This window comes from Hipposideros armiger, unplaced genomic scaffold (genome assembly GCF_001890085.2).
Source record: "Hipposideros armiger isolate ML-2016 unplaced genomic scaffold, ASM189008v1 scaffold_115, whole genome shotgun sequence".
Taxonomy (NCBI): Eukaryota; Metazoa; Chordata; class Mammalia; order Chiroptera; family Hipposideridae; genus Hipposideros; species Hipposideros armiger.
The window spans coordinates 2,922,552-2,936,657 of record NW_017731465.1 but is presented as its reverse complement, the minus strand read 5'-3'; the positions used below and the strand labels follow the sequence as shown (position 1 = coordinate 2,936,657).

The following is a 14,106-nucleotide window of genomic DNA, read 5'->3' as shown; positions in this document are numbered from 1 at the left end:
CTGAATTGGTTAGTTCCTGTAGTTATTAATGCCAGCAAAAAATTTTGTAAACATTTTATAATATTAACTTTATGTACATTGAGGGTCTAGAGTGAGCCAAACTTCAAAGCAGACTTTCTTTTTTAGAGGGATGCTATCACATGCCAGACACTGATTTTCAGAGTCTTTACTGATAGAAGAATAATTGAAATAATCAAGATTAAATGAGATTTGTACTAGAAGAAATAAAAATGTGTGGAATGAAGAAATAAGCTCATTTGAGAATCTAAGAGATATTAGCTATAAAAATAATAAATACAACAAAAAGTGTTAGCATTGCCCTTTTCTTCAGCTGAGTGATAGGTACATGGGTTTTTGTTTTATTGTTCTTTCTGCCATTTTTATATTTTTTTTATTTATGACCCAGTTGATAATAAAATTGAACGTAAATGTAAGTAGTATGGTTTGCATCATAGCTCAATGCCGGTTTACAATTTCCATTTTGTAGTTAAGGCATTGTTTAGAGCTTCTGCTACTGTGACTTATTAATTATTGCTTGAACAGTACATTGGTCAAAAAGTCCCCAATGCATGTATGACACCAAGGTTCAGCTATCCGTTTCCCCTTGTGATTCTTTATGGGGTTGAATAACTCCTTATGTAGTCAGGCTCCCTAAGAAACGTTAAAGCTGTTTGGCTACATGAAGGAAGGCATTGCTAACAAGCCTGATTGTGCCAGTGTTTCTTTTGGGTATACTAGACTTCTGAGGCAAGATCCTTCTTCTAGTGTTCCTATTCCCCAAGACTGTTGAAATGTTTGATTGTTGTGTTCCTGTTAAATGTTTTTATGCATCTCCCTTTGAACATTGTTAGTGCTCAGTAAATCGTAGACTCTCAAAAGGGGAACGTACATTTAAACACAAGTTGGGACCTTAGTGTATTAAGCTACCTCCCTAGCTTTAGTTATTTTTCATCCTTTGCAAAGGCAGTAACTTTAAGAAGATCCCGCTTTGGCTCACTATATATTCCAGGCACTTCATGAAATGCGTTTCCTCTCTTTACCTTTCATCCTACACTGTAAAATGAGAGGATATATACCTTATTTCAATGAAATCCCATGGTAACCAAGGATTTCATTATGGTGTATGCTAACATCAAAACATCTTTGTTTGATTTAACAGAGAACAAGAAACTTGTATACAACTGCAGGAACTTTTCCCAGCAGGAATAAGGGGCATATGGTGTGTGTAATAAATAGTCTTTTAAAATGACTAAGTTACAAAATTGTCTTGTTCTTGCTTGTGCACATTCTGAAATGAAGCTGTCTCATTTCCCTTATCTTTTATTCCTTCGGCTGGTATCATTGGAAACACTTTGGAAGGTTTGGAGACAAGGGATTCTAATGGAAATATTGGAACATAATTGCATGGCATTTTGAATCTTTACAGAGTTACCCATTTGCATTGCACCAGTCCTCTTAAAAAATTCACAGCATGCTGATTTTTTACATTATATCACTTTTTTTTTTTTTTTTTACTGCATGGGCAGTCAAAAGCTATGCTGTCCCATTATGTCCAAACCCTATATGTCATAGTTGGGAATCTTCCAAGAAAAGACACATATAACCAATTTGGCAAGTGGGATAATTAACTAAATTTCTCTATTTGTAAAAATGTCCATAGCGAATTAGACATGTGAGGAATACCTTACTTCTTTTTGCACATTATTTGAGTACATAGGCTCATCGGCTTCCGTTTTAAGATGTGGCCTTTCTGTACTTATAGTGGTTTATCTTATTATGGTTTATCTGGTTGTTGCTTTCTTCTTCTTTTTGCCCCTCTTGCCCCTCTTTCTCCTCCTGTTCTCCCCTTCCCTCTCTCTCACAAGCGTGCAGACACATTTTTTGGGTGACTGAACATTAATGATACAACAAAGGTACAGCTCTGAATCTTGATGAGTAATGAGTAATCTCTGTGTGTGGAATGAAGAAAAACCGATTTATGTTTCCAATTTTTATATTTTTGTCTCAAATAATTTTCCTTTATTTTGTTATTTTTTGGTTTGTTTGTGATTCACTGGTCCTTTATTCGAATTGTGTAGAGGCAGCATTTTCCTTATCGTGACTGAACTGTATCATTTAAGAAAGACTATTTTGCAGAAACAGAACCATTATTGAATTGCACAGTAGGCTGATGGCAACACTGGAGCCTTAGCACTTTGGGGGATTTTCAGTGAGAAGCAGCAAGCATCAGCGGGAAACTGCAAATAGTAACTAATCATGTTAATAATCCTTTTTATTTGAATTGCAACAAAATAATGCATTTTCCTCTATTTTAGCCTCTGTGTTCCATGCCTGAGAGTACTGAGATGGTGAGAAGACAGAAGTACTGCAGTAGTGACAGCAGTTATGATCATAGCAGCAGCTCTTCAGAATCCGATGAAAATGAAAAAGAAGAGTACCAAAATAAGAAACGAGAAAAGCAAGTTACTTATAATCTTAAACAGTCCAACCACTACAAATTAATGCAACAACCCAGTAAGTGAATATCTTCTAATTTAGTTGTTATATGAAGGATTGATTATGGGACTGAAATTATGGAACTCAATAAAAGGACCTTGGGCCAAATGAACCCTTGTCATGTGTGAGGAGATCTGGATTCTGTCCTACTTCCTTCCCTAACCATCCTGCAAACTCTTTCAGGGTCTGCAAGTAGAAAACGAAAGGGTTGAATGAAGGATCTCTGTAGTCCATTCTTCTATTTTTCATAGCTTTTGTTAAGTCCTAGATTTTTGCATGGATTTACGAAATTTGCCTCATGGCTGACCTACTGATTGTATTCTTTTTAAAGCCAATATAGCCTCTCATTCCACTTCCTGGTTTCCTTAACGGTCACCCATTTTGTTGTGTATTATCACCTCCATTTTATTTTTTTATTTTTTATTTATTTTTATTTATTTATTCTTTTTAGGTAAGAGGCATGTGCAAATCTCACCTCCATTTTAAAATGTGTGTATCTCTGTAGGCATTTGACTTGAATGTATCTGTGAGCCACACAATTATGACATAGTTTTGTTCCCTCCCATTTGCATCATGGTATCCAGGAAGTATGCAGGAGAGTAACCAGCCAGATTCCCTGTCTCCTTCCTTTTCTGCTTCCTTTGTTTCTCTTCCTCCCTTCCTATTTCTTTTCACCTTTTCTCTCTTCAATCACTAATGTTCACTACCGTGTCCATGATTCTCCTTTCATTCCCAAATGTCCGGTGTGGTGTCGCTGTTTGCCCAAGCTCAGCTGGATATCCCTTCCTGACGCTGCCTCCAATGCAGGACTTATTCTTAACCAGTGTGTCTCATAACTCTGCCTTGTCCTTCATTATCCTAGGGCTCCCCTAGTGGGACTGGTTCAATGGTGCATAAACACAATTGTGAGGCTTTGTATTGATCTCCAGCAATAGTTTAATATGTTAGCTTCCCTGATAATGTGTATATTTAAACCTGACTTTCCATACGTATGGCAAAATGCATGAGGAATGCAGAACTAATAGATGAAGATTTTAGTGGTCTTTCATTTACTTCCAACTTATTCCATAAAAAGATACCTGCTAATGTTCCTGTCTTTGAGGGTTTATATGCTTGGAGGGGAAGTAATGTAGTATTATGTTCCATTTCATTGGTTTGATTATTTACCCATTCAAGATATGTTTATTGAGCACCAGCTCCAGAGTTTGTAAGCTATTTTATCAGTCATTTCCTTTTTTCTTAAAGACACCTTCAGTACTCTGTGTAAGTGTGACTATTTCTCTTTTGGAAGCTGACCTTGTTCTGCTCAGATTCTGTCAGTTTTTTAACCCCTATTAGCTAATGTGTGCATCCCTAACAGTATGAACTAGCAGAGGATAAAGGTAGGGTTGAGAAAAATTACTCGGGTTCTGAGTAAAAAATAGCTCTGAGATTATTCTTTGTTTTTAAACCAATAGCTTAATAAATTGAGATTGGACAAATAGTGTATACGAAAAATGTTTTTAAGTGAGTATTCTCATTTTAATGCTAGTCTAATTCAATTACATATCTTTTTCCTTATTACTATATTTTATTTTTATAGTCATTAGTAATTACAACAAGGATTTCACTTTGTTTTATATTCTCTCTTTAATCTTACACTAAAGGATATCATAGCCACAAACCCTCCTTGAGTTTTCTGTCCAAAGTGATGCCAATGATGGAGGACAAAATCCAGGTTATGTGTAACACTCTCTGTTAGTCAACTTAGGAAATTTAAACTTGACATAGTTTCATATAATATATTTTGGTTTGATATAACATAGTCATATACAAAACTATATGAAATATTTCTTCACATAATTTGTGTATGCAAGTTACAACCATTTATTGTTAATCTACCTAAATATCATTGGCATGTCTAGCTACTTATTTATTGTCTGATATTCCAGTGTATGCAGGGGAAAAATGGGATTCGTTGGTGATTCAAGAGAAAGGATACATTCCTTCTGTACGTATGATCAAATTATATTGTACATGTCTAAATCATCACCTTAAGCCCTAAAACAGCAGGACTCAGGAGTAGGTTGTAGTACATGCTTTTGGGTGCTTTCTTAATAGATCGACCAGTGGTGTATGTTCCCCACACAGCCCTTCTCTAGAAGCACTAGAACTTAAATAATGGTGTGATTTTCAGGTTCAGAAGAAAGTTACTAGTTGGAACAAATGGAAATTTTTTTAAACATTTTTTTATAGCTTGAATGAGTATACTTTTTTGGATTCTTTAGAACCAAATGAGGAGTATTAGTCTTATTATCTATTCAAAATACCCTTTAGAAATACATCCCTAAATATATGGCTTATGTCCATTGCCTTTATAAAGGTTTAAATTTTTTTCAACAGCTAATGAAGAGAAGTATTTGGGTATTCAACCTGCCTTCATGTGAGTTTCATTAAATTATTTAATTAATGTGGATTGACATATTCCCCAAGCAAAGAGAGAATATAGAACAGAGTGTATATAAAATATATGAGCTAAAAAGGATGTAAATGTTGATAATATTGATTGATATTACACTTCCCTTTGTCAGGAATCAAAATTTACCTGGAATAGTTGTTTCTCTCTTTTAAACATTCTCAATATACATTAGGGAAGTTATTCAACGGTTTTCTCTACTTCTTTGTTCTGATAACAACCCTTTAGGTCCAGACATTTTCTGTTCACTTAAACTATTTGCTATAGTTTTTTATTCTTCTCTCCTGTGAATAAGAAGACTATATGTCTAGTACCACTCTTGTCATAACCAATTATAAATTTAAACTCCATTAAGATAGTCTTTATGTTTTTCTTCTCTTTCATTTTTTCTCATGGGCTCAAAATTCTGTATAACTCATCCATTTATCCTGGCTCTTCTCTAGACTCCTTTCCATTTCTCCCTGCAAGTCTTGCTGGAAAATACTCTGTACACAAATTCTAATAAATGACTAGTCTAATCCAAGGATAATGGATAGTATGGTATTATAGGAAGAGGGAGGACACTGGCATTAGATAGGTCAGGATTTAAACCTGAGCTTGGCCACTCTCTTCTCCTGTGACCTTGAGAAAGTTCTTTCTCCGAGCCTCCAGGTGATGGAGGTTCCTACTTCAGAGATTTCTGTGAGGATTAAAATAAAAGTGTAGCACCTAGTAGGATGACTGGTTTATAGAAGATGCTCTGTAAGTGTTAGTTTTCCTATCTTGTCTTTTATGTCATGTTTCAAGAACAGAACATTAAAGTTTTATTTAAGTTTTGTTTTCATGATAGCCATTCTTCATACATGACAGGGGTTCTGCACCAAGTTCACTGTTTAAATTGAAGAATGAACTCCAAGCTCATGTTTTCATGATGATGCCTATGCTTTGACATTTATTGCCACGCTGCTGCTATGTGGTCTGATTATTAGTTTATATAGATCAAATACAGTGGGAAACTTTTAATAATGGCTGCCATATTATCCCTCTTCTCCGTCATTAATAGGCTCCATAAGGCGTTCTTTCAGTTGCCCTCGGTCAATCTCTTCTCAATCACCTTCCAGTGTGGACATCCGCCCCTTTTCTGCTCAACAAATGATATCACCACCCCGGCCAATTTCAGGGTCTCGGTCACATTCCTTAAACCGTGCTTCCTCCTACACGAGGCATCTGCCTCCTAGTAATGATGCCAGCTCTACGAACTCTCAGGTAAGTCATCTACCTTGCTCCTTTGATATTATTGGAAGCACTGCACTCAGGATTAGGTGGCACAGTGATCAGCTGGGAGGAGGATAGATTGCACCTGAGATCCTTTCCATTGAGCAACTCATGGTCTCCTGGAATTTGGATTATTCCGTCTACCCTAGCCTATAGTTTAGTCTGGACTCTTAAAGGGCAGACTTCAGCATATCACAGAACTTGAAGATGGACATAGAATAGCATTTTATTTTCCATTTGCTAATGCAGTAGGATACTTTTTGTTGAAAATCACCTGAGTAAATATATGATTTTGCAGTGTCTTGTGCAGTATATCTGTAAATTTGGGGACATTTGTTGTATGGAAAATTTTCCTTAATGTGACTATTGATGAATAGGTTAAAAAATAAACCATTGATATCCATAAATTATCCTTATAATTATAAATAACCACAATTATCCTTAGAACACTGAAGGACAACATTGTTTATGTTTTAGGTATATTAAAGTAACACGCATTATTCCCTCCTTAGCATGAATCCAAGATTCAGTATTGAGATAGTCAATGAATTTATTTTGCAACCAAACTTACTTGTAGATGCTCAAATAGATAGCTTCAAGTACCTTCACATAGACTGAGGACTTATTTAATTTGTTTATTTAGTGTGGATGTTGTTTCCCAGTCAAAGAGTCTGAAAAATATAAGTGAATGAATTTCACTTGGTGACGATGAGTGTTTTTTCTTTAATCTAATCAAGAATTGCCTAAGGTATAGATAGCAATTGAAACCTTTGATCAGGAAGTTTTTTTTTAAACACATATTTTTATTTTAGTATTTTGAGCTAAATAAAATACAACTGTATATAGTTTGATAGTCACTCTTGGGAAATCATACCCATTTAATCCTAAGAATTTAATTCTAAGAATAAATGTAAAAAAATTATTTTCTTCCTTTTTCATTGTGTTTTTTTCAATTAAAAATGTATCATTTTTACCTAGAAATATCTTTCAGATTATAGTGGCACAATGAAATAAGACCCCCTCCAAATATCTGTATTCTTTCAAATTTAAGAGTGAGTCTTTGCGGCAACTGAGAACAAAAGAACAAGAAGACGATCTAACAAGTCAGACCTTATTTGTTCTCAAGGATATGAAGATCCGGTTTCCAGGCAAATCAGATGCAGAATCATTACTTCTGGTGGAAGATGTGAGTATTTGATATATATAAAACTCAAAGGAGCTCACCTATTTATTCTTAGAATATTAAAATTTATTTCCTGATGGCATTATTCTCAATGACATAGTAAATTTAATTGATGTTCTTTTCAACCTCCACAAGCTTTAGAAAATATAGCAGTTATTTTAATTAAAATTCATAAGTAGTGAGATCACATTTATAATCAGCAATGCAAAATATCTTTCAGTGTATAGTCCCATTTTAATGATGCAACTGCTTCATAAAGTGAAAATAATTCATGTTAAATAATTATTGTTTTAACAATTAAAGAAATATCAAGTTAAACCTACTTCTATGAAGATTCAGAAAGATCTAATATAGAATGAGATATAATGAAAAAAAGGGGGCCGTGGGCATAAAATATCAAGAATATTTGAATATGACACTCTGAATGGTTTTGGTCAAATTTTGAATTGGCTTATGTTGTGTATATTTTTCTTGTTACGCACACATTTGCACCACCCAGTGGAACATTCTAAAAAGGCAGAGTCCTACAATTCATATTAAATTACTTCTTGTAATTTAGAAAAGAAGGTCCAGTCATTTAAATGTTTTTGGTGAAGGAACATTTTTTTCATTTGAAGTTCTATTTCTTCATTCAAACATTATTTTCAAATTGTCATTCCTAGATAATTCCTTAGTAATAGAACTGTTTTCTGGTTTCCCTGTATTTTTTTTTTTTTTCTCAGAGAAGAAAGCACCATCTAGTGGCCAGTTATAGGATAAAAACCAAAGCTTTGCACTTCGCTTTTTCACTTTTTAGGATTCCTTCTGTCTAAAGCAACTGTCTAGAAACAAACACCAAATAAATAATAATAAAATGACTTTCTTAGTTTAAAAAATCAATAATGGCAATTTCTATTTTGTAATCATGATGTAGTTGTAACCAAAGCCCCAAATATTATGCATTGTGTTATTATATATTTTTTAAAAAGTGAAAATGGCATATTCTTTGCAAATGAGCTGCTATTTATTACAAGGGAAGAGGAAGAAAAATGAATGTTAGCTATAAAGCATTATGCTAAATATGCTTTTATTTACTTGTTATCTTATTTAATCAAATTATTTTCTAAGTATAGCCAATGACTATGTACCAGACATTTTACTTATACTTTTTAGAGATACAGTAAAACCTTGGATTGCGAGTGACTTGGTTTGTGAGTGTTCCATAAGATAAGCAAACATTTCTAATACATTTTAACATGGTAAATGAGCGATGTCTTACAATATGAGTGGTTTGTTTCCAGAACGAATTATGCTCGCAAACCAAGGTATTACTGTATTAGGTATATACCACCTTTTTGAATCAAGTAGAGGAAAAATTAGATAATAAGAGAGTAGAACTAATATTTGTTGCTAATGTTATTCTATAAAGAACATATATAGGCTTATATAATTAATAAAATAGTTAATAATTAAATCAGACATTAGATTGTTAATGATGTGTTCACTATATACAGCAAATATTTTAATGCTTGCTACAGTATATATTACTAGAATATATATACAGAAAATTTGCATATTTGCACAAAAACAAAACAAAGGGATAAGAGAATCAGAATTATATATAGGCTATTTTCTAATGTATTATTTGATATTATTATGGGTGATGTGGTACAGCTTTTGGAATTAAAATGAAAAATCTACGTTTTGGGCTTTTTTCCAAACCTTATGTGCCTGAAGACGTTTGACTTTCATTCATTAGAGATTGTATGCTCTTTACAGCAAGAAGAGAAAGCTTCAATTTAGATACCATCTTTACCTTATGTTAGAAATCTTTCACATATCTTTTTAATGAAAGTAGACATTCTTTATTGCAAATAATGTAATGCTTTCATTTCACAAATTCATTAATAAAATTGGTTTCAACTGATTTATTTACTTTTTATTTGTAACTTTTGAGGAAAATTCTAGATTAAATTTCTTAATGTTTCTCCCTCACAACAGATCATTGATAACTGGAAGTATCATAAAACAAAAGTGGCTTCATATTGGCTCATAAAACTGGACTCTGTAAAACAGCGAAAAGTGAGTAATGTTCCCCAAAATAGTTTGCCCTTTTGAATTATGTATTAAGCCAGGCTCATTAAGCCACAGTCATAGTCAAACTATATATATACATGTTCATTTGTTTACACATTTCTTCAACAGGTATTTATTGCATACCTACTATGTTTTAGGCATTAGTCTAGGTTCTGAGGATATAAAAGTGAATTTAAAAAAAAAAACATGATCTAACAGAGCTTACAAAAACTGGAATGGAGCAGGTTCAAGAATGAAAGGTAGAGAGGAATGAAATACAGCTAGAACAGGCATTTTTTAAAGGAATTTTGCTGTATAGAGGAAAGTGAAATGTGGTGGTAGCTGGTTGGAGTTTGCCCCCGTATGCCTCTGACACCCCTGAGTCACTGTCCTTTCACTGGATCCCAGGGTGAGTGCCTATGATTGAGTCAGTCTGTGTGGGGTCCCTTTAAGAGGACATCTGGGTTTACTGCAGCCTTCTGTCCCATCCATATGGTTGGAATCCCCACTGTTTTTCACGGCCAGGTGTTGTGGGGGCTCCTTTCCTGGCACCAGTACTCTGGGCTGAGGAACCCGGTGTGGGGCTAGGGTTCCTCACTCCTTTGAAGAGAGCCTCTGTGGCTGAGATATTCCTCCTGATTCTCAGTGGCGACATGGAGTTTTCGGAACAGTCCATTTCATGTCTCCACCCTTCCTACAAGTCTTGATGTAGCTTCTTCTTTATAACCTTGGTTATACAACTTCTGTTCATCTAGACTTCAGATGGTTCCCCAGGTTGAGTGTTCTATAATTTAGTTGTAATTTTAATGTGTTCATGGAAGGAAACAGGCACAGTGTTTATCTACTCCGACATCTTGGATGTCTCTCTCAGATAACTGCACTCTTAGAAGCAGGTTGATTCAAATGGCATGTCCCCATGGCTGCCACAAAGGCTGTGTGGGATGTTATTTAATTTGACAAACATTTATTGGTTGCCAGTTGTTTACAAGAATTATGCTAGGGGGCCAGCCGAGTGGTGCGATGGTTAAGAACTGGCTTGGGATGCCAGAGAGCCCCGGTTCGGATCCCACATATGAGGGCCAGTGACACTGCCCTCTACAGCTAAGATGCTGAACAACAGCTCAACCTGGAGCTGGGCTGTCTGAGTCGCCGGCGATGGCGTAGGCTGCAGCCCCTGTGGCAGTGGGTTGCCATGGGCTACCGTGTGTAGCCAGCAGCCGCCATGAGCAGCCATCCAGAAGCTGGAGACTGATCTGCCTCACCCGGGAAGAGCGCAATGAGGTGCCAACTTGGGCCAGTGAAGCAACGTCCTCCACAACTAGACTAAAGAACAAAACAACAGCAACTTGTCTGTTCCCCTTCCCCAATTCCCCAGCGCTGTTCCCATTCCCCAATTCCCCAATTAAAAAAAAAAATCTTTAAAAAGAATTATGCTAGACACTTTTGTAGATTTGGAGAGTTTTTTCTTCATTTATTTATTTGATTATTCAAACATGCATCGAACAATATTAATTGAGGTATTACCGTGTCCCAAGCACTATTCTAGATGTGGAATGCGCAAAATTTATTTAAATCTCTTAATTCCATTTAGAGATCATTGTTGAAATGATCTGTTCCATGATGGAAGAATTTGCTGGTTGCTCATTAGAATGTCGTAAAGCTCTAAGATTACAATGCCATACACACAAACTCTTGCATGTACCTCATTTCAAATTTTCCTTAATGGCTGTAAAATTTAAAGGTCAAGGATATAGGAAGTAAATACTGAAAAGCATTTCACGAGGTGAAAATGCAAATAGCTAATCTTATTTATTGTCGTGTTGCAGCAACTCCACACTTGAATAATTTAGCTTTCTGCCAAGAATGCAGTTGTTTTATATAGTTTCTAAGGAATATATATGAAGTATGAAAATATTGCAGTGTTGGTGGTTTGTGAAGAATCCCAAATTTGCCAAAAAGTTTGTTCTCTGATGTGACATCTAGGCATAAACTAAGATTGGATGATGACAAGAAATAAGTAATGATATTAGTTATACTATATTTGCATGTACTGGGTTGTTAGAAAAGTCATGACTATTTTTTCTATGTTTTTCATTGCAAAAATGCATCAAGACTTTTCCAACAACCCAGTATTTTAGGGTTCTAAGAGATCCCTGCTTATCAAGTATTTTTTCTCTTAAACAGCCATTTCTTTTTAATACCCATTGTGGTTGCTTCTGCATGCATTTTGATGTTGTTATTTTCCATCTATTTTTCATTTGGACTAACATAGATGCTGTACAGAGCTGATTGTTTTGCATCAGAAAGATGCCTTTACTTTGTTTGTAGCCATGGCTGCTGCATGCATCATTAGTACAGCATGTAGTAATTTTAATGTTATTTCTAAACCTCCCTCACCTCGTGCCATTATTTTAACTTAAGACCAACTGTTCAGCCATATGGAGCAGTTTGTCATTCAGCTTCTGTATGTTCTTATAAAATACAAATTTGTGTACTATATTTTATATGGAAAAGACAAATCTTTTTATTTTATTAATGTTTTCATTGACTGAATCTCCCATTTATTTTTTCTCCCTTGGAGAGCTTAATGTTGAATTGGGATGCTTTTAAAAGTCACAATGTCAAGAAGTGGATACCTATAGTCTGCAGTGGTTCTCAACCTGTGGGTCGCGACCCCTTTGGGGGTCGAACGACCCTTTCACAGGGGTCGCCTAAGACCATCGGAAAACAAAAAGATATTTACATTACGAATCATAACAGTAGCAAAATTACAATTATAGAGTAGCAACGAAAATAATTTTATGGTTGGGGGTCACCACAACATGAGGAGCTATATTAAGGGGTTGGTCTATAGGTTTGTCTCACTTGGATCCACAGGTAAACACAAAAGACACCTTGCTGACCATTTGCTTTGGTGTTTCACAAATTATTTCTCTTCCATACATTTTGTTCAACCCCAAAGCATCCAGAAACCCAAAATAGCATTACAAATAAAACTGGCACTAATTTACTTCATCCCAGTCTGATTTTTGAGTGCCTGCTCTCTGCCTTCCTGAAGTTATTCAGTGGGTGTTTTCCTAAGGGTGCAGCCATTGTCTCCCCATCTGTGTAGCCTTTGAAACAAACTAGTCCCTCCCTACTCCAGGGTCCTGGTGGACAGGGTGCCTGAGCAGCCTTGCTTATGCCCAACGACCCCACCCACCTGCCCAAGTATTACTGGACTAGAGGTGAATTTGAATCTAAGAATAGACTATTTGATTCTCTTCTAGGATTTTGCTGTTTGCACCTAGACAGATGAGATTAATTATGAGGTGTTAGGTAGTGGTTAAGAGCATAAATAGGTGTGGCTACACAGCTGTCCATATGTTAGCTGTGTAATCTTAGCTAAGTTACTTATCTACTCTATGGCTGAGTATTCTCATCCATAAAATAACATCCAAAATGCCATAATTGATTAAATAATGACTGTCTTCATTAATTAAACAGGAAATTAAAGTGAAATGAGATATTACTATTAGGGAAGACCTGGGCATTAAGGGGTCAACCATATAATAGTTTAGCAGCAGGTAAAAGTCTCCCTGAAGAAGTGATATTTGAGGTAAGATATAGAAATTCACCAGGTGAACAGCTAGGGGAAGACTGTTCCATGCAGAGGAAGGAGCTAGGTGAAGGCTCAGAGAAGAGATGAGGCATTTGAGTTCTTGCTCTCTTCATTTGCACATCCTCATGCCCTCCAAATTACAGGTCCCCCAAACCCACTCCTCTCCCACTCCTCTCCCCAGGGTCAGAGCTTGCCTCCTTGGGTGGGGGTTGGGGAGTGGAAGGTTGGGGGGCGGAGGTGGGATTCCTTTAAAACTGAAGGCAAAGAGAAGCAAAGAAGAATGTGTGTTCCCAGTAGGATGCTCTGGAAAAGAAGGAGCAAGCTCCGGGGGTGCCCAGACCATGCTGCTCTCACCAATCTGGGAAATCACTGCTCAGGCATAGATGCTGGGTGGGGCTCAAGAGGCCTGAAGATTTATCCATTTCCATGCTGGAGGAAACATTAGGAGCAGAGCAGAAGCCTTCCCCACCCCTACCTCCCTGGCCTCTTTCTGAAGTTGCTGCTTTTAGTCATGTGTGCGCTAGAATATTAATTAGACCCTCATGCTTTTAAAATCCCCCCTAAATTGAGAATAAAACATACACAGAGTAGTGGCCAAGGGAGTCTCGTCTTAAGTAATGTACCTAGTACAGGGCTTGGCGTAGAGCAGGCAGCCAAGTCATGTTAGCTGACCTTCTCGTTGGTTCTTATATATCATATGCATTTTACCAGAAAATGTATACAAAAAGAAATGAATGAATAACCTATAATCTCAAATGCTCACTTTAAAGTTGAATAATGATTTAATAATAAAATGTGAAATTAAGGTAATGTGAAAATTCCCAGTGTCCTTAGTACGTTTTAATTTCGTTATATAGAACTCATATTTATTCTTGAGGCCAGTTTATGAGTTATGTTGACTACTTCTTTTATTCTTCCTGCATTAGGACTTTTGGCCTGCTATTATTCGCTAATACATAGAAAGTAGGAAGGAAAATTAAGAGGAGAAATAATTTAAATTTGTCATTAACTGCTAGTGTTGATTCTTACATCCCATCAGTCGTGATCTGCTTTCTACATTCA

The 14,106-nt window shown here is 36.0% G+C and overlaps 1 protein-coding gene across 1 annotated transcript in view; it reads left to right on the top strand.

The window, feature by feature from the left end:
• The window catches only part of TTLL7 (tubulin tyrosine ligase like 7), a 120,623-nt gene that overhangs the window by 85,542 nt on the left and 20,975 nt on the right, over nt 1-14,106 (top strand). The window contains exons 13-16 of the mRNA XM_019647703.1: nt 2,316-2,514; nt 5,994-6,196; nt 7,257-7,391; nt 9,369-9,449. Coding sequence (XP_019503248.1) covers nt 2,316-2,514; nt 5,994-6,196; nt 7,257-7,391; nt 9,369-9,449 — 618 coding nt within the window. The remainder of the gene's footprint in view (nt 1-2,315; nt 2,515-5,993; nt 6,197-7,256; nt 7,392-9,368; nt 9,450-14,106) is intronic.